This window comes from Melozone crissalis, unplaced genomic scaffold, assembly GCF_028551555.1.
Source record: "Melozone crissalis strain CALT ecotype California unplaced genomic scaffold, PUWL_Pcris_2 ptg000013l_1, whole genome shotgun sequence".
Lineage (NCBI taxonomy): Eukaryota > Metazoa > Chordata > Aves > Passeriformes > Passerellidae > Melozone > Melozone crissalis.
In genome coordinates this window covers 2,771,404-2,793,774 of record NW_026535791.1, presented here as the reverse complement: position 1 = coordinate 2,793,774, position 22,371 = coordinate 2,771,404, and the positions used below count along the sequence as shown (strand labels likewise).

At 43.0% G+C, this 22,371-nt stretch overlaps 1 protein-coding gene across 1 annotated transcript in view; it reads left to right on the top strand.

Moving 5' to 3' along the window:
- ARHGAP20 (Rho GTPase activating protein 20) overlaps positions 1-22,135 on the top strand; it is a 57,243-nt gene extending 35,108 nt beyond the window's left edge. The window contains exons 6-15 of the mRNA XM_054271412.1: positions 732-816; positions 3,426-3,503; positions 6,995-7,061; positions 8,989-9,171; positions 13,346-13,524; positions 16,456-16,617; positions 17,605-17,714; positions 17,946-18,135; positions 18,585-18,696; positions 20,292-22,135. Of these exons, the coding sequence (XP_054127387.1) occupies positions 732-816; positions 3,426-3,503; positions 6,995-7,061; positions 8,989-9,171; positions 13,346-13,524; positions 16,456-16,617; positions 17,605-17,714; positions 17,946-18,135; positions 18,585-18,696; positions 20,292-21,391 (2,266 nt within the window). The 3' untranslated portion in view covers positions 21,392-22,135. The remainder of the gene's footprint in view (positions 1-731; positions 817-3,425; positions 3,504-6,994; positions 7,062-8,988; positions 9,172-13,345; positions 13,525-16,455; positions 16,618-17,604; positions 17,715-17,945; positions 18,136-18,584; positions 18,697-20,291) is intronic.
- Positions 22,136-22,371: the final 236 nt, after the last annotated feature.

Here is a 22,371-nt window from a genome sequence, read left to right as displayed (position 1 = left end):
CTTCTCTGTGCTCAGCAGAAAACTGCAGCAATTCCTATCACACATTGTTCCTTCCCAACACAGCAGCAGGAGCCTCTGCCACCTCAAATTGAGGTGGAGCTCTTGTTGAGCTCCACCTCATGGCTCAAGTTGAGCCTGGAACTCTTTCCATGGTGGTGGAATTCAGGCAAGCCCAGCTCAGAAACCTCTGCTCTAACCTCTCTGCTGCTCAAGGCTGGCTGTATTTTGTTCTGAAAAAACATGCCCAGTGCTGGAGGGTTCTGTTTTCTGGTTGCCCAGTTCTTCTGGTTGAGGCTTTTGTCTTTACCTGCTTCTTCAGAGTAGCTGGGTTGTTTCATCCTTGCTGGGATGATTTCCAGTTCACTGTTCTCCTGTTCAGTCCTTGGAACTAGTCTGCACTGATGGAACTGATTCCAGTAGGAGTCTGTAGTGCAGACTCAGGCATCACAATGATGGGTAGTTTTAGCTTGATTTTTTCCCATTTCTTTCTCTGCTGCTTACTCTGATTTCTGCAGTGAACTTCAGTGCAAGAGGGCATTAGGGGGGGCCACAGTCAGCCTCCCTTCCAGACACTGCTGGGTGCGCTCTTGTCCTCAGAGATCTTTCTACTGCAGCACATCTGCAAACCATCTCCTTCTTACCAAGTTACTGCTTGATTGCTGTATAAACTATGTCTTGCTATTTATGTGTGCAATATTAAAAATTGACTTGTTTTGTTCTTGTTTTGTCAGTCGGATAAGAGAAGAGAAGGAAAAGGACAATCCTAAAAGCATCCGCCTGACAATAATTGCAAAGGACGTGGGGACTTGTGCATATGTAAGTGTTCTTGAGCTAAACTGGGCTCCAAATCTACATCACCTAGCAGTGCTAGTCACCTGCAAATCCTTTGGATATTGAGAGGTTTCCTTTGGTTTGCTATCTCCTTTAAGGATTCAACCCCTCGAAAAGTCTTGGCATAGACAGCCCTGTTTGTTCCCTATCTTTAATACACAATTTCTGTTTTAAGGCAGTGTGCTTGGTAAGAAATACTGGTTCTGGCAAATGAGCTAAAGACGAGAGTGTGAAGTCCCAAGAAACACCTCTAGTAGAATTTATGCATAAGCATCTCCAGAAATGTCAGTTACAGTTGTTATATTGTTTATAATAATCTTAAGTCAGTAAATCAGTGTATAAGAGCACCCTGAAATTGCCTTAAGCATGTTAATCATCAAATAATAGATTTTGGTGGATTTCTAGGCAAAGAGTAGATAGTAAAGGAAGGCCACCCATAATATGATTTGTACCTTTTCGACTATATAATTTTTAACCAATTTAAGCTAAATTCTTGTATGTAGCCAGTTCCATAGAGATACTCTAGCATTCAGTGATAGTCAAACCATTCTTCCTCTGCTTTTTATCATTTCTTTCTAACTGTGCTTGTGGCATCTGTATTTCAAGCTCAGAATCCTAAGGAGCATGGACAAGGGCATAAGAAATTTTCACAGAAGTTAGATTTCACTGTAAGTCTTTGCTCAAAAATGACTCTCCACTTAGAACTCTATATTTGCATAGACGTAAGCATAAAGGAGTCTGCCTTTTTCTATTTTTTTCCCCCAGAAAATCATCATTAAGGTAAACAATGACAGAATTGCCAGGTTGCTAAGACAAAAGTTAATAAGCAATACTAATAATTGTGACAGTTCAAATGCAGGACTGCAGATCAAGGTCTGCTCAGGTGTAAAAGTCTATAAATCATACATACACTCTGGTGTTGCAGTCTTGTGCCAGGGTTTGTTGGGGCTTTCTGCAGTGTCTTTTCTCCTTAGCTATAATTAGCTCTTGTGCCATATATGGTCCCTTGACACCGACAGTCCTAGGAACAACACTCTGTAGTCTAGATATTATCAGCAATAAAACAGTAGAGGAGCAGATGGAAATTTTGTGATGCACATAGTTCTTATGGTGCTGTGGTTCCTGTGCTACAGCAGCTGGAGACACCCAAGAATTATTGCATTTTTGGACAGTAGGGAAGGCTGAACATAAGGCACAAACTGTATTCTAGCCAAGAGCAAAACTTATGCAAATGTGCTGACCTACTCCTGAGAGCCAGATGTCATTGCTTCAGGCAAATGTTAAATTTTTTATGGTATGAGCATTCAGATCTGTCCTGAAGCAAGATACACAGTATTCTCACTACTTTCCTTTCATTGCAGTGGCAGCTTGTTACTGCCAGGGTCTTACACAAAGGTACAGCTTAGATATTTTTAAAATGCAAACTGTCAGGGGTTTGTTTCACCTGAACATCTTATGGCCAGCATAAAAGTGATGTGCTACAGGGTATTGCAGACTCTCTTGGGACTGGCAGTAAACATCTACATCCTAGCTCTGCTGCCTTCTGTTCTTTAAGGTGGGCCTGTGTGGTTTGTTGCAGTGGGTTTGCCTTGCAGTGGGTTCTGTCAAGGCTTTAGTCCAGCCATGAAGCAGCTGCAATACACAAGCTGTGTGGTCCTGGTGGCAGAGCCAAGCCAGCCTCTAACAGGGGCTCAGTGACCTGTGCCTGGTGTGTGGGAGCTGGCTGGGAGGCCAGGCCAGCGTGGGTGTGGTGCTGCAAGCATTGGAACAGCCCGTGGAGTGAGGCACAGAGCACTGCCCTGCAGGACAGGAGCCATGCTGGTGCCAGGCCGCAGGTGCTGAAATCTCCCTCTGGAAGGACAGCTGTAGGAAGTGGCACTTGGGCTGACACAGAGCTTGGCACTTTGTACTGGTCACTGTAACTGGTTAGAAAGTGGGGTCTTTGCTGCTCTGTGCTTTTCCAAACTGCCTATCTGCAGATTCTGGAGGATGCTGGAAAGGTCTTGTTTTAACTGGATGGAACATTACCAAGAGGAAGTGCTTCTGGTACTAAGCCAAATCTAGCTTTGAGAAATCTATATAGAATGTGGGAAAGGTTATGGGGATGAACAGCCTGTGTACAATTCTTTCTTACCACAGAGATCTTCAGTTGAAAAGGACAGAAATTAACAATTGGTATTTCACTGAAAAAAACTCCCTGAAATGTTTCATTGAAACTTCCATGCTTTTAAATTAATCAAACCATTATTCTTCCCTTATGCAGTGTCTAAAAGTGCTGTTAGTGGTTCTGACTTCTTGCATATTTTAATGTGGAAGTCATGTCCCAGTAATTGTAATACTCTCTTCTGATTGAGCTGTTGGGGAAGCAGGAAGCAAATATGGAAAGTGTGTGACAAAGCAGAGGAATCAAACCTTGGTTTCAGACAGCTGGACCTTTTTCTATGTAGTATAATTTATTTATCAAGTAAAATTTTAACAGGATATTCTCATTTTTTCTAACAATGAATTATGCAGAGCTACTGCACTACTCAGATACTCTTTGCAAATCCAGAATTTTAATGCCATTTTCCCCTTCTCTTTTTTTCTGCTCACAGTCAAAAACCCTAAATGTAACCAATGTTGATACAGCAAATGATGTCATTCTGATGGCCTTGCAGCAGCTGGGAATTAATGTAAGTCCTTGCACCAATTTTAATGAGTCTTTCATTGTAGTTACTTTTAACAATCAGATCTTCCCTTGCACTTTTTCCAAGTTTTAAGATATGAACATTAATGAAATCCTTTAACATAGTAGTCCAGAGTTGTTGAAATGCAGCAGAAGTGCCTTGTTAACATACAGACCTCCAGAGATTATCAAGTGCCTTAAAATTTTTGAGTGAGCCTCTCATCCCTGTAAGGGAGCAGTCATGTTTCAAGTTACTTTTAAATCAAGTTGCTTTTGCTGATGCCTAAGAGGAGATACCTTGGCACGAGGAGTGAGAGTTTGATAGAGTCCTTTTGCATGCTTCAGTGTGAGCAAGAAGCCTGCTGGTCTGCCTGTTAGCTGGTTTCAGAGTGTGCAGACATGCATGATCAGCTGTGTCCCCAGATTGCACTGCTCCCAAGTGTCCCAGTCAGGTACTCTGAATATCCATGGACCTTTGGAGTTATGTGATACATGAATGTAACTAAGTGATTGCGTGGAATCTGAATGCACCCAATTTAAACAGTGTCCTGAAACTGTTTTGGAAAAAGGCTTTTACAGAACTTACAATAATGCAGGGTAGTGTACCAGATAGATGCAGTGATCCCTGCTAGATCAAGTCCTGCCTCAGCTGGCTTCCTTTGCCCTAACCCAGACTACGTAGTGCCTCAGGTGTGGTAGAGGATCGGTGCCAGGGACAAGAATTCTGGCTTCTCACTCTGTTTCACAGCATGGCTCCAACCAGTACCAGTGATCATCATACAGAAGCTCCTGGTGACAGCTTTTTAGCTGGTCTATCAGCTTGCTGTTTGGGTAACAGGATTTTTTAAAATGTTTTACTCAGGATGCATACATTCATCTCATTGCATGGAATCTGACAAGTCTTTCCTTACCACAGCCCTGAATGTGAAGAGTCAAATATGATGAGCAAAATGCCACTGTTATGCTTCCCTGGGGCTTCTGGAGACTCACAGCAAAAGTTGGAGTAACCTCAGGATTTGCCTTCCCCAGCATCCATTATCCATCATTTACACAGACTTTTAATGCAGGAGTCTATTCTGCTGGCTTGGCATTTCCCAGGCACAGCAATTTGTGTCTGCCCATCTTGTTACTGCTCAGACATCTCATTTACATCAGGGCTGGGACCCTGGCTCAGAATCCAGTAGTCCATTTAATTAAGGAATCTCTGGAGTCGACAGAGGGATTGCAAGGTGAAAAGGATAAAAGGTGAATTAAAATTAGGATTTTAATTGCAGATTGTCTCCCCTGCTCTGCACCAAAAATCAGGAGACTGAGTGCTATTACAGCTGCAAGTCTTTATTGTGATGTGCTTCATTTTTACCCATTTTATGGGTGTCATTTGCACTTCCTCACTTTGTGTACAGAAAAACCAGGAAAATGGTAATATTTAAAGAGAATACTTGGAGATTAGCAGGACAAGGAGCTCATTGGGTTTCAGCATTGTGTTCTTTTGTATGTATCACAATCAACCTTTTCCTCCTCTTTACGTTTTTATTTCAAGTAGAAAAAGAATGAAAGCCATATGAAAGATGTAAAACCTTGCCTGCAGAATTATTTGCCCAGCTAATATACTACATTTTTTTACTGCTTCTTTATAGCAGAAAGCTTTTTTTTTTCATTAGAGGCGTATCATAAGATTAGCAATAAAATCAAACAAGCTAAATAAATTAAGCTCTAGCCTGCATATCAATCAAATACCCAGCCCCCTGGTAGGATTGTTCTGGCTGTAAGGACGCTCTGCCTTACGTGCTGTATCAAGGTTTTTTATTTCTGTCCACAGAGAACCACTTGAAAGGAGCTCCATGACTTTTCAATGGCACTTATAAAAACTACATTTCACATATTGTGTGATTAATGGGGCTATTATTTTGGCTGAGTTCACTCTGGTTTAACACATCAGGGTTTTTTCCTCTGTGGTTTCTCTGGTGAAATGACAGCTAGCTCGTGCAAAATGGCATTGATCATCTGCTCCAAATTATCAAGTGGGGCAGAAGGAAGGGCCTTGGGTTTCTCAGCTTTGTAAGTACGCTTGCTGACTTTTCTGGGACAGTCACATTTATCCTGACAAATGGCCTCATAAAGCCATAAAGGACAGGATTTGCAGTCAGAGATGAGCAGTCTGCCTCCTGCAACCACGCTTAACTGGCCCTTCCCTTCCCTGCTTCCCCTTCACAGCAACGAACCCTTTCATATATGTCTGTGAAAGGAAAAGCAAATACCCTTTCTTGTGCTCTTCAGCTGTATTTATTTGCTCCTGGCTGCTTGCCCCAAGGCATCAGGGATGTCTCCAAAGCCTATTTATTTTCCTTCTGCCCCCTGCTAGCTGACTTAACAGCAGTGCTAATATGGGCCAGAGAGCTCTGTCAGTCAGGGAGCAAAGTGCAGATGCTTTGTTGGGTGTATCAGCATTACATCAGGTGCATGCAGCAAGTAGGAAGAGTCTCAAAAGCCATAGGAACACTGGGTGAAGGTCCAGAAAATGCAGGGTAGTAGGCAAGTCTGTTTGAAAGGAGATAGGAATTAACTTTGGATCTAAGTAAATGCTGTCATGAGGTATTTATTGCTTTTTATACCAGAAAACTTTTATATTTTGAACTATTCTGATTTAGATTCTGATCCCTCACCAAAAAGGGATTTAAGGTAAAATAGATCACTTTTAATGCAGTGTATTTATCCACTTCTTCTTTGGTACATTTATGCTAAAGGCAATATTTTGAATTTGCTTTAACTTGATTTGATTTAAATGAGAGGTTTTCACAGCTTTTCCCAAAAAGATCACGTTCCCCAGTCTTTTGAAAATTGTCTCTTTTGATGTAAATTTATCCTCTCTGCTGTACACTTTAAAAGAGGGCTCAGTAGTCTTAAAACACCATCCAGCAGTCCCAAGCCCTTCCACACAAAAGGGCTGCACAAAAAGGCTGACAGCGCCCTACAACAAGATTTTGGGGCAGCACTGAGTGCCAGGAGCCTGGGGCTGCCATCCTTGCCTTGGCATCATTAGGGTGGGCTCAGGTGGAGGTGCTCCTGCCCTGTGCTCCGGTGTCAGTCACAGGATGCTCTCGGCTCACCAGCCTGAGCTCCTCCTGCTTAGAGATGTGGAAAAGCTGTGGAGAGGGTGGAGCAGAGTAGTGAGGGGGGTCTGACATGCATCCCTCTGCTGCCAGGAGGCACTGCAGTCTGAGGGAAAGAACTGGGGGCAAATCTCCCCCTTTTTCTTCAGAGATGATGGGCTCCAGCACCTCTCACTGCTCAGAGCTGAGCCCAGGTCACATAAACCACATTGCACATGACAGACACAGTGCAGGAATTTTGCTGGTGGGAGGCTTGGGCACTGCAAAAGTAAAGGGGATTCCTTTGACCCTGCTGGCAAGGTGCAGATTATCCTTATATTGTGAGAAACTTTATCTGAGAACCTGTCCTTAATGGCTGACAAACTGATTCTTAATTTTGGTTTTAAAGGGCTCTGAAAAAGACTACAAGCTATGGGTGATTTCAGGAAGAGAACATGCTCCTTACCCTCTTATTGGTAAGTTGTTGACATTGTTTTGTTTTTCAATATTCACTCAGTTACTACTGCTGTAGGAAGCAAGAAATAGAGAGAAGACTGAAGTTCAGCTTCCTCTTTTGCTTTGTTTTTCCTGTTTTTTCTCTTACTTCCCTATCACATGAGTTTGCCTCTCTGGAGTTAGGGAAATGGTGATCTTTTGTTTTGAAGAGCAGATGTCTGCTTGTGTCACTAAGAGGTTGAAGAAGTTCATTTATTTCTGCCCCAGTTTTGCTGCATGAGCCCCAGGGTTTCTGCAGAGTTGGCCTCTCCAGTCACCTCCTCTTCTGGAGGTTGTCCAGCTTTCCCATATTTCTTCCTGCACCTCCATAGCATTCTCCCCTCCTCAGCAAAACTCAGCAGAATTTTGAGAAATTATCTTTCCTTCCACAACTCAAGTTAACTGATTCAATCCTTTCCAATCCTGTATTTCTCATTTTAGCTGACAGCTCCCCTCTGATTAGGAGCAAATTAGTGCTTATTAATTTCTAAAATGCATTTCAAAACATTTCAGGACCAGGAATCAACACAAATCTCAGAAGTGATTGGATGGAGTGATTTTATTTTGGCCCATGATTCACTGAGAACAAATCCCTTTCCATTACTAAGAACATTTTCCTTTAGAAGCCCGGCATTACTTGTGCTGCATGAGTTTGCAGATGATTAGAACAAGAAAAACTTGTGGATTTTCTATTTTTTTCTCCTGCACATCTAATCCCAGTAAATCTTAGCATTCCTTCTCAAAGTAACCTTAGCTACAAATGCTTCACTGGAGTCAGACAACATTAATATTTATAAAATGTCTAACTTGTGCACCTTACAGAGAGTGCAAATTGTTTTGCCTTTGAAACATACCAGACTTTGGGTTTCTGACCATTATTGTGTATATTCTTCAGATCAAATCACATCCATGGCTTTAAACATAAAACCAGAGAATTCAGAAATGGAAAAGGCCTTTCTAATTGACTGACTCTCACTGCAAATTCAAGTTGCAATCCTTGGAAAAGAAGAATCTGACATGAAAGTGATGCTTTTCTTGATACTTATTCAAAAGTTTATTAGATAAGGCAAACTTTTATTACAGGTGCACGTCAGAAGCAGAGTTTGCCTGTGCAGTAGCTTTATACTGTAATCTCAAATAACACCTCTTCCATTCTCTTAGTGTTCAAGTCTAACTGCAAGCTAACTAAAACATCTTAGCATTGCATCCACATTTCATATATTTAATCCACCAGGTCTTTAGACAAGTTGGAAAAGCATCTTTCCGGTGGCATTTGTGAAAGCTCCTCCAGAAATGAATTGCCTCTGTGTAGTCCCCAAAGATGCTGGTTAAGCCAACAGAGCTCATTTGCATCAGCCCTGTGATTAACGTTTCCTTCCTGTTTCAGCCTCACACAGGAACCATAATTGTGTCTCATTTGACTGAGCTGATGGCTGTTGGACTTAACATGCTAAGGGAGGGAAGATCACTTCCATACTGGAATTTTTTGGTTTTGCATGCTTAGCAGAAATTTGACAGGTCTGATCCCAAAATCTCATTTCCCTCCAGAATAATGTGAGCAAGCAGTACCTAACTTACAGTGCCACAATAAAAGCAGTAGAAAGAATAAACGCTGAACTCAGAAATAGTCACTTTTATTTTTTTTTTTTTGACAGGCTTTTTATGTGATACAGCTGTAATAGATCCGATTTTACTTTTACATCTGTTTAACTACACCAAACACGGTAACTCCCTATCTGCCAGTGTATGATTTATGCCCATGCAAATATGGAGAAAAGCAACAATTCTTAGATTACTGAGAACGTGCTGCCGGCCAACAAGCCAAATCTGCTTTTCCTCCAGGGCAGATGGAGTTTTGCAAGTCTCCAGTCAATCCAACAGAGATGATTTCTATTTCTCTTTGAACAGGCCACGAGTATCCCTTTGGAATCACAATGAGCCACATTCGTGACGCCATGCCCCACGGATCAAAGCCCTGTGCCTGCCCCAGGCAGCTCCAGGGCCCTTTCCTGCCAGAGCAGCTGCCCCAGGAGCTGCAGTGCCAGTTTGTGCTGAAGCCCAGCCAGGTGGCTGTGTGCCAGCAGCTGAACGGTACGTTGTCCCCTCAGCCCAGCTCTGTCCCCACACACAGCCTGGCCACCTGGCTCTGCTGCAGAAGGCACTTGTGCCGGGCTGGGAGCGCAGAGGAGCGTGCAGGTGTATCTTCCAGCTGCTCTGGGGGGGTTTGCACTGTAGCTCTCACTGATCTGAGTGTGCTGTTGTACATGTGTCATCTTTGGAAGTTACATTTTGACAAGCTGCCTGTCAAGTGATTGTTCTAAAGTCAGCAAAAGAAAGACAGAATCTCTCTCTTGCCTGCAATTTTTGTGAGTCCTGTTAGCTGAGCTTCTCTCTGCAGCCCTTGCTGTGCTCTGTAACAAGGCAGGGTGGTTTCACAGTTCAAGAGTCGAGGCTTTGGCACAGAATTCCCATGGAACATTTGGGAAATCCTTCATCTTATAAAGTACTTAGGACAACACTCTGCCTCACTGGGACCCTCAAGTGGCAAAGTCTAGGCAGGTACCTGGGTACCTAGATGAGGTGAGCGAATAGAACTTTATTTCAGTGCTCTTTGAGTAAAATAATGAAGATCTCTGTTCTGCCTTTGGCCTTGGTGCTGCAAAAATGAGCATATACTCTTTGTTTTGCACTCTGTTGTCAGTGACACAATGACTGTGCTCTGCTCATGATAAAACAAGAAGATAGTGACAGGATTGGGAAATTAGACTTAGGGCAAGGATACATCCCATGGTGTGTTTTTGTTGTTCTTAACACCCTAGCATTCTCAGCTCAATTAGGTGCCTCACTTCACCATTAATAAACACATCATAGAAAAAATAACATCCACACTGTTATGTTGGGCACTCCCGAATACTTAAAATCTTCCACAATATATGAATATTAATAGAATCCATTTGTAAAGGTTTTAGAAATTAAGTACAGTGAAGCTATACCAGAGTCCATTACAAATTATTTTGGAAATTGATTATATTTTATATAAATTAATTTCCTTTCCACATGCATTCATCCACCCCCCTCCCAGTAATTTGTATCGTATATTACTTCATGGCATATTTTAAGAATGAGGCAATCTAGCAAAGGGGTGTAATTAGGTTTACAGGCCCTGCTTTGGCAGCTGATGTTGACTGGCAAAAGAAAATAGAAATGCAAATCAGGCCTGTAGAGTTCTAATGCAGATGTGTTATCATCAGTGCTGTGCAAGCTGCAGGAGTGGAGTGAGCCTGGCTTGGGGCAGCAGCAGCCTGGGGCAGCCTGCAGGTCATGCACAGGGACTGTGCTAATGGGAGAAAGAGGCTTTTAGTGCATTCACCTTTCCTTCTTCATCAGACAAAACCTGTTGAAGTGATGTATAGGTGTAACTGCTTACAAAGCAGGTTATCTCACATACAGTGCTGTTCCTTGTGCTTTTCCTGACTGTTTTGGGTTTGGAAAATGGCAAAAATTATCTGCATGCAAGCCAAGGCTATGGTCTGGCTTTTGAGCTTCAAATCAGCAGGGCAAAATCTGTGTTGAATACCCACTGGGCACACTGCCACATACAGAGTGAATATACAGAGTAAATTCAGTATCTGTAACCCCACACTCCACTGCCACATGCTGTGCTGCCCTCCCTGCCATCACTTCCCTGCAGTGGGACACCACTGTGCAGGACATGTTGTCCCTGCTGCAGGCATCAGGGAGCAGCTGCCAGCTCCAGCAGTGTGCACCAGGGTGGCACAGCAGTGAGGTGTGACTGCTCCTGCAGTGTGGGACAGCAGTGCAGGTGTGACTGCTCCAACAGTGTGCACCAGGGTGGGACAGCAGTGCAGGTGCTGACAGGCTGGTGTGACTGAGAGCTGGCCCTCAGGTCATGTAAGTGGTTCTGTGGACACCAAATTGCATCAAGTGTCCTAGCAGGATGGTTAAAGCTGTACAGGAGAGTTTTCTGTGTGGAAGAAATGGGGTGTTTCTGTTGCCTCTGTTGTAGCCTTTCAGCGTGTAACAGGAATGGTCACCTACCAGTTAAACATAGCCAATAAATTATGCTGATGAGCACATTGTTAAATAGAGCTGAAGATTTATTTAGAAGTTTCTGATTAGTTTCAAGGAGAGGAAATGTCATTTCCCTGGCTAGGACATTAACTATGACTAGACATTCTCTTCATGTAAAATATGAGCAAGAAGAGGTGGCTGCTGTGAGCTCTGACCAAAATTTTCCAACAAACTGGTATTACTTTTTTCTGATTCTGGCTTAGAATAATCTGCCAGAGCGAGGCCATGAGGTCTTTGTGTGGAAGTACTTCTGCAGAGCAGTAATTGGCATCTGTCTTGGCTGAGAGGAGTCTGGCCTTGTCCTACTATTATAACTTTGCAGAGGTTCAAGGAAAGAAAGTGAACACACACCCCTTCTCATGTCCTCTTCAGCTTAAGACTTGTGAACACCCTTTAAAAGGGGGTATGAAAAGGATGAGTTTTCCTGGTTTTCCCTGAATGTTAGTTTTTAAGGGACAGGGCATTTCATTGGCACACATCAGTTGTTGGTGTCTGCCCTGGTATGGAACTGGCTGAGATTTCCTTCCTGTCCCAGGAGAGAGGTGCAGTTCCTTGCAATGACCCCTTCTTCACATTCTCAGTTTGAGACATGGCTGATAAGGGGGGAACAATCAGTAAAATACTGAGAAGAGTTCCTAATTTTAAAACTCCTTTTTTTCTATTCCTTGTTCTCCAAAATAACTTCTTCATTTTTGCTTCCACTGAGACCTACAGGGTGTACAGAAAAAAACACCAGTATGTATTTACTGCTGTGTCACTAGAACGCTGGCAAACCTTTGTGAAGCAAACCTTATTCAGGTGTCAATATCTAGCTCACCTGAAGGAAAAAATATCATTTTTCAAAGTTACAGGTCAGGTATGGTCTCCCAAAACATAATGTTAGACACTGCCAGACTTGCATTTCTTGAAGCTTTGGACTGCCTAAAATGTACATCCTCATTATTTTTTATGAAAAGCATTTTTCTTCAGGCTTTCACATTCATATGTTCACATTTGGAGTTAAACTGTAACTTTTCATCCTGTAAGCATCTAATGAAAAGACTGCCACCCATTCCCAAAGGGACCATGATCTGGAATGGAATGACCTATAATGGAAATCACTCTTTGAGCTAAAAACCAAATTCTAATAAAGTATAGGAGAGAATAAAGTATTGGAGAGAAAAATCTGGTATTGTGCCACAGTCCTTAATTCTGCAAGACTTGGTTCTGGCCTCCACAACAGCAGAAAGTAAAATGTTTGGGAGAACCAGCTAATTAAAATGTGTATGGGGTAGGGAAGCGACTAAATCAATGCTGATTGGCTTTGAAAACATCTCAGAAAGGAAAAATATATCAGATTAAGTTTTTCCCAGTTAGCACTTCTGTCATAAACAGTCCACACTCCTTTTCCCTTTAGCAGTAACCCATGCTGTTAAGAAGACTTCACAGTGGCTGATGTTGAGAAGGGTCATATAAAACCCTTTTTTTGTGTCCCAATACCAGTATTTCCTTCTCTCCACCCTCCAGACAGGGGTTTCAGTTAGTTGATGTCTGATGAGGTGTGTTACAGTGGGGACAAGCAGAGCCCATCAGTGTGCTGGCAGCGTGCTGCAGTGCCATCTGGAAGGCAGTGATTGAAGGGCAGGCACCATCCCTGGGCCACAGTCAGCAAATGCTTGGAGTGAGGACACTGATGATACTCCTGCTTTGTGGAGAAGAGAGCAAAGGCTTTTCCTGGCCTGAAAATGCCCCATCCCATTAGCTGATTCTCTGTTGGTATTTGTGGGGAGAGTCTCCCACATTGTCAGGAGAGCTAGGATGGCCCTGGACAGCATGCTGAGGTGAGGGCAGTGGATTTGCCCCTGTGGGTGGAAAATGAGTTATTTAGCAGAGTGCAGCTGTGTGAAGTCAGCAGGCTGAGGTTTGCCATCCTGCACTTGATGGAGAGTGCTGGCATTGCTCCAACAGTGCAGGGCAGATCCTGGTGATCCCCTTCAGGGCATGAGTGAGGCAACACATTCTGCACACACACACACAGAGCTATGTGCATGGTGGATTAGGCTTAGCTGGATGCAAGGAGTTGGTTGAGTTCATGACATTTTTTCCTTTGAAACCATAGCAACCACCAAAACCCAAATACTGGAACTAGAATTGAAATGCATTTCTCGTAATAAACACCTTTCTCTTTCCCCAGACTTAAGCCAAAAGTCATTTAAAAGGAAAAGATCAATCATAAATTGGGCTTTTTGGCGTGGCCCAGGCACTCACTTGGACAATGCACCCCTCTCCTCAACATCTGCTGTTCCTGGGAAACTCTTTGGCCTCTTACTAACAACCATCTGTGAGGATGACAACCTGCCCAGACCCCTCTTGGTGAGTCCCAGGCTCAGGGTTGGGTCTTACAGTGGTGGAATTTCTCTTTGTGGTAAATGAGGGTATGTTTGTAAATGGGACATTGAAATTACCCAAGCAAAGAAACCAGAAAGGTTTCCATAGGGAAACCTCATTTGTGAGTCCCAGCAAGAACTTTGGTTTTGAACATATTCTGTGGTCAGGCCCAGTTAACAGCAGCTTGAGAAATGCATGTGATCAGTCTGCTGCTCTGGGCTATTTCTCCTTTATAGCCCATGCTATAAGGCTGGTTCCCTAATCCTCACTCACACAGTATAAATAAATGCCACATTCACACATAGTTTATAAACCACTCCCAAGATCTCTGTAAAATCCCCACATCCATAAATGTCTCATCCACTGTCCCATATAGGTAGCCCACGCATGCATAAAATGCCACCTGCCCATAACTAGGCAATTTCAGAGCCTTTCTTGAAGTCATTCCAGGGCAGGCAAGCGTCCTGAATCCTCATTTTTGGTCTGACAGCACCCCTGCAAAAAATAGGTGGCAGTGTGGAGGCTACAGTATCATCTTTTCATCCTGCCTTGAGGGAGCTCTGGTGCTGTGGGTGCTCTCAAAACCAGCCTAGGAGCATGAAAAAGGTTGTCCTAGAGCCCATTCCTAGGCATAACTAAGGCATGTATGTGGCATTTTTGGTCATTAGAATGCCCTGTTGTCAGTACAGCAGATGAAGTAGTTACAAAGTGGGAATGAGGGCCCTTCATCCTAGCAGCCTGACTTCTGGCTAGAAGAAATTGCCAGAACCCCACTGAAATCAGTGGGGTCACACCAGTTTACAAGAGGAGGTGTTCTGTCTCCTAAGCTGGTGCTCGATGTGCTGCTTTATCACTGCCTGTATAGTGAATCATACCATGTTTCAGGTCTTTTAATAGTGTTTTCTTTTGAAGAAGTATGCATTTTTATTATTTAGGTTATTTAAATAAGTCCTCCAGAGATGGACTCTGTGTGGCTGTGATCACCTGATCTCTCCTTCTCTCTGTTTAAGAAATGAGCCAATGCTGCATTTCAGAAATTTCTCCAACACATAAATAATAGTAAATTTTTATTTGAAAAAAATCCCCAAAGTTACTAAGCATAGAACCACAGCTTGGTAGACTTCGTGCTTTTGAATTTTAAACATTGTGTTTATACCACAAAATAGAACTTCTGAATTCATGCAGCATCTCTGGAGAATAGAATACTGGGGAACTGAATGGGATTTACTTGCAAGAGAAAAAATAGCAGCATTCATCCTGCAGGCATGCTGGATAACTGCTTCAGAGCTTGCAGCTTGCTTTCACAGCTGAAGGACTCTCTTTTAGTCATTGTCACACTGAATTGTCTTGCACCATGGCTTCATTCATGCAATTGCATCTGGGTTTGTTAGTTTAATAGGGGCTTCCCATTTTTATCTTGTGCATATTTTGTTCAAAATGTATTTTGAAAGGGTTTGTTCATGTGCTAACACCCTGTGCTGTGGGACTCAGCTTGTTTTGATGGGAGAGCTATAAATTCCTGCAAAGAGAATGAAAATGCTGACTTGAGTCCTGCTGCCATGAAGGTGCTCCTCCAAAGTATCTACACTTCCATTAATTCTTGATCTTGGACTTCTGCAAGAGTGAGAAAGAAACATGAAAGAGTAAAAGCAGAAGTAATAGCTTCCATTAGAGTTACTTGCTCTGCTGTGTGACAGGAGAACCTACCTTACAGCCCAGACTAGAAAAGTCCCCAAACTCCATTCCTTATCTATTGCTGTTCACTAGCTCAGTTTAATGATGATGGACCAGTGTCCCAGGACCCCCCCTTGGTGTCCCTTCTCTTGCCATCATTTTTGATAACTTGGTCCTCAGGCCGCTGTGTGCATACAGATAATCCCAGGGTCTGTCTGCATGTGTTTCCCCTTTCAGAGGGATAACCCTGACAGATTCTCCATGGCATGGAGCCGGTCTGCAAGAGTTCACCTGCATGTCTGAGAGATGGCCCTCAGGAGACTGCAGAAAACTAAGCATCAAAATAAGCATCTGGCAAATATCCTGAACTTGTTATCTCTGGAGAAATTTCTGTATTTCTTTTTCTCCTTGTTTTCCTCTTATTATTTAACAGAAAATATCAGTCCCTCCTGTTATTTTAAAAACTAGGCAGGAATCTGTTTGTTTTCCCTTCTCTGTAATAAGCTGTCTACTTGTTTAATCCTGTGCAGCCTCACTGGCTTCAGGGGAGCCACAAGCTGAGCTTTGTCCCCCTTGGAGTGACCTCCCAGGCAGGAGCACCTTGCCTCAGAGCTGGTTCTGCTGGCAGCCCTGAGCTGCTTGCAGAGTCTGATACTGCTCACAAGCAGCAAAGGGGTAAAAACCTGACTCTGATCTGCTGTAGAAGTGCAGATATGTATTAACAAACAAAGCACTTTCTAGTTTAGATAAAAATCTCTTTTTTTTCAGATATCAGCAGTAAAACAGAATTCTATCTGTGGTTGGTGATAATGTTAACTACAGTGATGAGCAGTGAGGGTCTCACACTTTTCTGCAAAGCAGTGTCTGACTGAGGCCACTGTCAAATGCAAAGCTTTGAATTAGATAGACCACTCTCCTTTTCCCATACCACAGCATTTATATGTTTAAATGACTTGACTGAAACTTGCACAGGTCCTGGAAGGTCATGAAGAAAGTTAGTGCTCAGCAGTGCCAGCACAGTATTTCTGAGGGGATGTTTCCCAAAATGAGATCTCTAAATCACAGCTTTGCTGTGCAATTTGGCAAGATCTGGAGAGTGAGCCTAGATTGTGTTTGATTTCTGATATGTTTTAGGATGAAAAGGTTTTCATCTGTGGCAAAAATGGCAAAACTACATTTTAGTGGCACTGGACAATAAAATATATTTATGGGAAATCCTCTTGGCCTTTTAAATTTTTTTAGGACATGCTTTTCCTCCTTTACCAAGAGGGGCCTTCCACTAAGGGTATTTTCAGACGCTCTGGAAGTGCAAAAACATTCAAAGAGCTAAAGGAGAAGCTTGATTCAGGCGCTGAAGTGGACCTGGCCCGTGAATCCATATTTGTGACAGCATCTTTGTTTAAGGTATGTGAAGATTGTTCCTGTCTCTCTTTTTGGGTGAGAGCAGCACAGATCCTGTGCTCAGCCAGGGAGGGCTTTTCTCCAGGGACAGGTCCAAAGAAGAATGAATTAACAAGAACGGGTGGCACATTAACCTTGTGAGGATCTCCACAGGAGGCTACCACTGAATTAGCATGAGGAAGAGGAGTAGCCAGCTTATTTTGCTGACAGCTTTCCTGGTCTGTGCTACAGCATGGTCCTGTTACCCTCTGCATATGAAATACTAAAAGGCATGTTTGCAGACCTGTCTCCTTACACATCAGTACTACCCTACACTGCAGATCCTAGTGAGTTTATAGTGTTGCCATAAGTATTTTGATTATTTTCTCCATGCATTGTACAGTCTTGTATGTCAAAACCAATGTTCCTTGTGCAAAAAAAGCATCATAGCTTCCCTCAGCCTAACTATTTTGGGAAGCTAGGATTTGGCCTTCTTCCTAAACTGCAACAATTTCCATGCTCACGGTTGAAGTGTTAGGAAAGAGGAATAAAAGGACAATCAATGATTAGTTTAAGTACTCCATTGATTAGAGGAAGGAAGGTAGTGATGCCTTGGAGTGCTTATGGTTGGGAGGTATTTGAGCTTGTCAGCTGAGGAGAAGAAACAGGCATTACAGATGAAGTGAAGTGATAAGACAGACATTAAGCAACATCAAAATTACTTGTCTCACTGCAGATTTTTTAGTTCAGCAATATCAGATGAAGTGTTCAAATACCTCTGTTTTGACAGGAAAAGGGAGAGAAAGGCTGGAAAATAATCACTTTAAGCATAATCTAAAGTGCCTCTATCTCAGGTGATTTTCTTCTGGTTTTGGTGGTTGTGTGTAACAATATACTTGCCAGCAAGTGCTGTCCTATTGATACATCCTCTTGTATCTGTGTATCTTATTCCTACTCCCTCACATGCCCCAGAACAGCTGCTCACGTGTTTTTTTCTTTTCTCTTGATAAGGATTTTCTTCGCAACATCCCAGGCAGTATTTTATCATCCCAGCTGTGTGATAAGTGGGTCTCTGTGCTGGATCAAGGAAATAATGAAGAGAAGATAAAAAGCATCCAAAGGTGGTTATTTATATTCTCTACATTCTTTTCCTACAAATGCATATCCCAGAATGCAGAATCACAAATATTCAACTTACAATTTTTTTTTCAACAAGAACATCTCTTTGACGTTCTCCCTGATTTAATTAGTGGACCATATTACCCTGTTCCTGCATTTCCATTATCTTGACTTGTGTATATCTATGGAAAGGGGTCACTAATGTGAAGAATTCTGTTTTTATATGTTTTCAGGTTACTAGAGCATCTCCCCAGAGCTAATCTTGTTCTCCTGCGTTACATCTTTGGAGTGCTGCATGGGATAGAAATGCGGTCTGAAGAGAACCAGATGAATGCCTTTAATCTGGCTGTCTGCATTGCACCTAGCCTGCTCTGGCCTCCTGTATCCTCCACTCCTGATATAGAAAGTGAATTTATTAAAAAGGTGAGAAACACTTCGGTGTAGCAGAAAACCCAACCAACCTTCATCCCATTCAACCAGGCTGTTGGTTGCAAACATGAGAATGCTCGGTACCTCTTCAAATCAGAACTTGTCCTCTTATCGGGGCTCCAGAAACATTCATCAGTCCATTCTCATAACCTTCCTGGGAGAGGGAGAGAGAGGTCATAAAGCAATGCCCAGTGTGTCAGCAAAATGCTTCTCTCTTCAAGAGGATCTATGGTTGTGGTGACCTCTGAACAGGACAGAGTAGAATGAAAAAGATGTTTACAAGGATGTTTACCAGGACAGTTTATTGGGTCCAGGAGACTGAGAGAGTAACTCCTGGCTGCCTTCATGGATGACAGTTTGCTCCTGTTCCTCATCTGTATGGTGAACTTGTCCTGAGTTGAGAATAGAAGATCTGACATCTCTCTCCCATTGCTTTGTTGCAGATTTCTAGTCTGGTACAGTTCCTCATTGAGAATTGCTGCAGGATTTTTGGAGATGAAATTGCCTCCCTCTTTGGAGAAATACTGATGACATGCAAGAGAGAGAACAGCTCAGGTAATGCAGATTGATGTTTTGATCCTGTTAAGACAGATAAACTCAGCCAGAAAAAAGATTGGTAAATTCCATGGAAGAATGCTGTTCCCTCTTCATGGGGTGTTCCCAAATATTGCTGTTCTCTTTCCATTCAGTTCCTCAAAGAATTGGTCATAATCACTGATTCAATTTACCATAGACCTGGATCATGTCACAAAATGCTTTCACAAAGACTCTTGTTCCTATACCGGTCATCTGAACCACTACAGTTAAAAAAGGAGGGAGGGGAAACAAAGAAAATAAAAAATAATTAGTGAAGGTTTCCTCTAAAATCTAGAATTTTTGCATCAGCCTTTGTCTTCCCAAAATATCAGGAGTGATCAACAGTGGTCATAATACAGCTTTCCACCATTACACTAGGGTTGAAAGTGTGTGTTCAATATCAAAAGAGAGAGATCTCCAGAGTTTCAATGGGACATCCAGATTTTGCTGCTACCACAGAAAAATCATGGAACTGGTGACTGAAAGTGTTTGGCAGACTAGTTGACAGAGCTTTCCAGATTATCATTAATGCTTTTTTTTCTCCAACCTCTGATTTTGACTGGAGTTTTGTATCTCTCCTTAAAGTATTTCTAAAGCAGCATTTTTGTAAAATGAATTTTGTCACAGGAGGCCTGTACTGAAAGTGGTAATAGCACTTGTGTCAGGCATGTCTGACTGACTGTGTGTGGCTGTTTCAAACTCCTGATGCTCTCCCTCCAGAGAGATTGGGTGAAATTTGGCCTGCCCCCTTCCCAGGAGTGAAGCACATGGGGTCTGCAGTGCTGGGATGTGCTGGCAGTGAGAGCTCAGACCCACAACAGCAGGGTCACAGAAACTGAATGAGCTTTCAGGCGGGCACTGAGACATGGTGACTGCCCATGCATGAACTGTGTCTGCTGCAAATGTGAGATAAGACAGCTTAGCCTAACCCAGAGCAAAAGAAATTTAATGTAATTCCAATTATTGCAGGTGCAGGATAGGGTCCAGGTGTGCACTGCTCAGTGCAAATGAGGTGGCTGTTTAAGCTGAGCCTAAAGCTTCACAGTGTTGCTCTTAAAAATATTGTGTTTTCTGGAAGAAGTAGAGGTAAGAAGTATATACCCTGTTCTCTTCATTTGTCTAAAAGAAGGATAGGAAGATTAAATGTTGCTTTCAATGTCCAATAATGAATAGAAAAAATAAATAAATTACCAATATATGTATACCATATATGTATCTATGTATATAAATTATTGTTCACAGCTGGATTAGCTACTATCCATTTAAAAAAACTAAACCAAAGCAAAATCACAACAAAATCCCCCCCAACCCTTCTCTGTGCCATTATCTTGTATTTCTTGACTGAATAGTAGCTTAGTACTCACTTTAGCTTCTCCAGTTCAAAATTAAGGGAGCAATTTTTTATTAAATTCTTAGTACTTTTACTTGAAGAATCTTTAAAGGGCAAATGCCCCCGAAAGTAAAGGATACTTGCCAGCAAAAAAAAAAAAAAAAAAAGCAAAAAAAAAAAAAAAGCTGCTTGTCAAGAGGGCGGTTCAGTCACTGATGTGTTAACACGTGGTTTGTCCTTGCAGATGTTGCTTCTCTCCATCAGAACGACTCTTCCTATGACAGCCTGGAAAATGAGGCAAATGATGAAGCTGACTCTTCCTCCAGTGACTGGATTAAAACCTGTGATCAGGATTACAGAAGCAGGGAGTCTGTCTTCACTCTGAGCGACGGCGATTCGGAGCAGACAGAGGTGGACGAAATCCAAAGCCAAACCAAGCTGAAGCAGTTGGAAATTTCTGACGACGCGCACCCGAAGTTTTCCTTGCAAGACAACTCAAGCAAGTCTCCCTACTCCAGTGGTTTCCCCCCGGAAGCTGCCTCGGGTGCTCCCAAGGCTGTGCGGAGGCAGCGGCGCTCCTCCGAGCCCGCGGTTGGCCTGCAGGGCCGCGGTTCCGGCCGCGCCGAGGACGCCGGGCCACGCGAGAGGGCCACGCGCAAAGCCAGCTGTGACGTGGTCCTGCCTCACGGAGATGAGGAGTGTCTCTGCCAGCGCCGGTCGCTTCAGGTGGAGGGGCAAAAGCTCGGCAATCAGAGCTTGCTTGTAGGGATTGATGTCAGTAGAAGTGACAACACAAACAAAAACGTTGAAAGGAAAGACCTGTCTCATTGTCTCCTGCCTCCAACGCCAGAGGGATTAAATACTTGCTCAGGATTTAGCTCTTTCAGCCAGTCTTCTTCTGGGACATCTCCATCTGTGTCGTCAATTTGCTCCCTGGACAGTGCTTTCTCCCAGTTTTCAGACCAGGCTCTGTTTACCTTCAGTGAAACCTCCTCCCCTTTCGACAGCACTTTCCAGTTGCTAAAGAAACACGAGGACGCTGCTGCTGCTGCTGCTGTGGCTGATGACTGTTTCCTTCCATCCACCACAGTGCCACCATCTCCACAACCTACTGACACTGGGGCTGAGAGGGGCTTGGTGGGGCCCAGCAGCAGGTCAGCACCCCTGAAACCTACTGATGGAGGCCATGGCTGTTGCATTAAGCCTGACCTTCAGCCATTGCCTCTGAAAGTCACTGGGAGAGACGGACTTCATGAGCAAAGAGGTGGTCTAGAAAAGCATTACAGCAATCCAAAGTTTGAAGAGACTGACCAAAGCTTTTTGCAGAGGAATTTTAATGCATAAAATAAACACCATAAAGAAAATGCCTTTGGTGTTGATGTGTGTTCATTTTAAGTTTAACATCCAGATTGTTCAAATTTAATTGAGCAGTCCCCGAACTCACAGGTTTTCTTTTTTTAGGAAACTGAGTAATGTTCCAATATGAAGCTTTGTGGGAACATTGCAGGAATAATAAAAATTGCTGAAAAGCAAGCAAACAAATCTCCTGAAAATCTGGAAGGGACCCAGGAGGTAACTAAGGCCAGTGTCCTGTTCCCTGACCCTGCGAGGGCAGCGGGCTGCCTGCTGGGCCTCTGTCCTTGAGCACTCGAGTGTTGAGCCTTGCAGATGTGAGTCCCAGTCCTTTGTGCTTTTGATGTAGCGTGCAAAGTCAGCATAGCTTCCATAACTGTGGTACTATACTACTGTTCTGAAACTGATAAATATGACCTTCATTGTCCTCCAAGGAGTGTGTTGTTTTCTGTATGTTTATACAGTACGTTCAATAGGTGTAGTTATTTCTTTTACGCTGCAAAAGAAAGAAAAAAGTAAGCCCAAAAATATGTAAAGGGAAATGCTGAATCTTGTAACTAACACCTTGCAACTCTGTGTTTCATTTATTGTGCTTTGTTGGCTGTTCTGTTCATGTTTAAGTTGTGAATAGTTTCTTAACATTGCTGTAAATGGCATTATGTATTATTGCAAGCAGAACACATGTAATTTTATTATGCAACATCTAAAATATAAAACCACAGAATGGATGGGGTTGGAAAGATCATCCAGCTCCAACCTCCTGCCATAGAGACAGGAATACCTCCCACTAGACCAGGTTGCTCAGAGCCCCATCCAACCCAGACTTGAATACTTCCAGGGATGGGGAATCCATAACTTCTTGAGGCAACCTGTTCTAGTGCTTCACCACTCTCTGAGAAGAATTTCTTCCTAATCTAATCCTGCTCTCTTTTAGTTTAAAACCTTGCCCCTTGTCCTGCTGCTATCTGCCC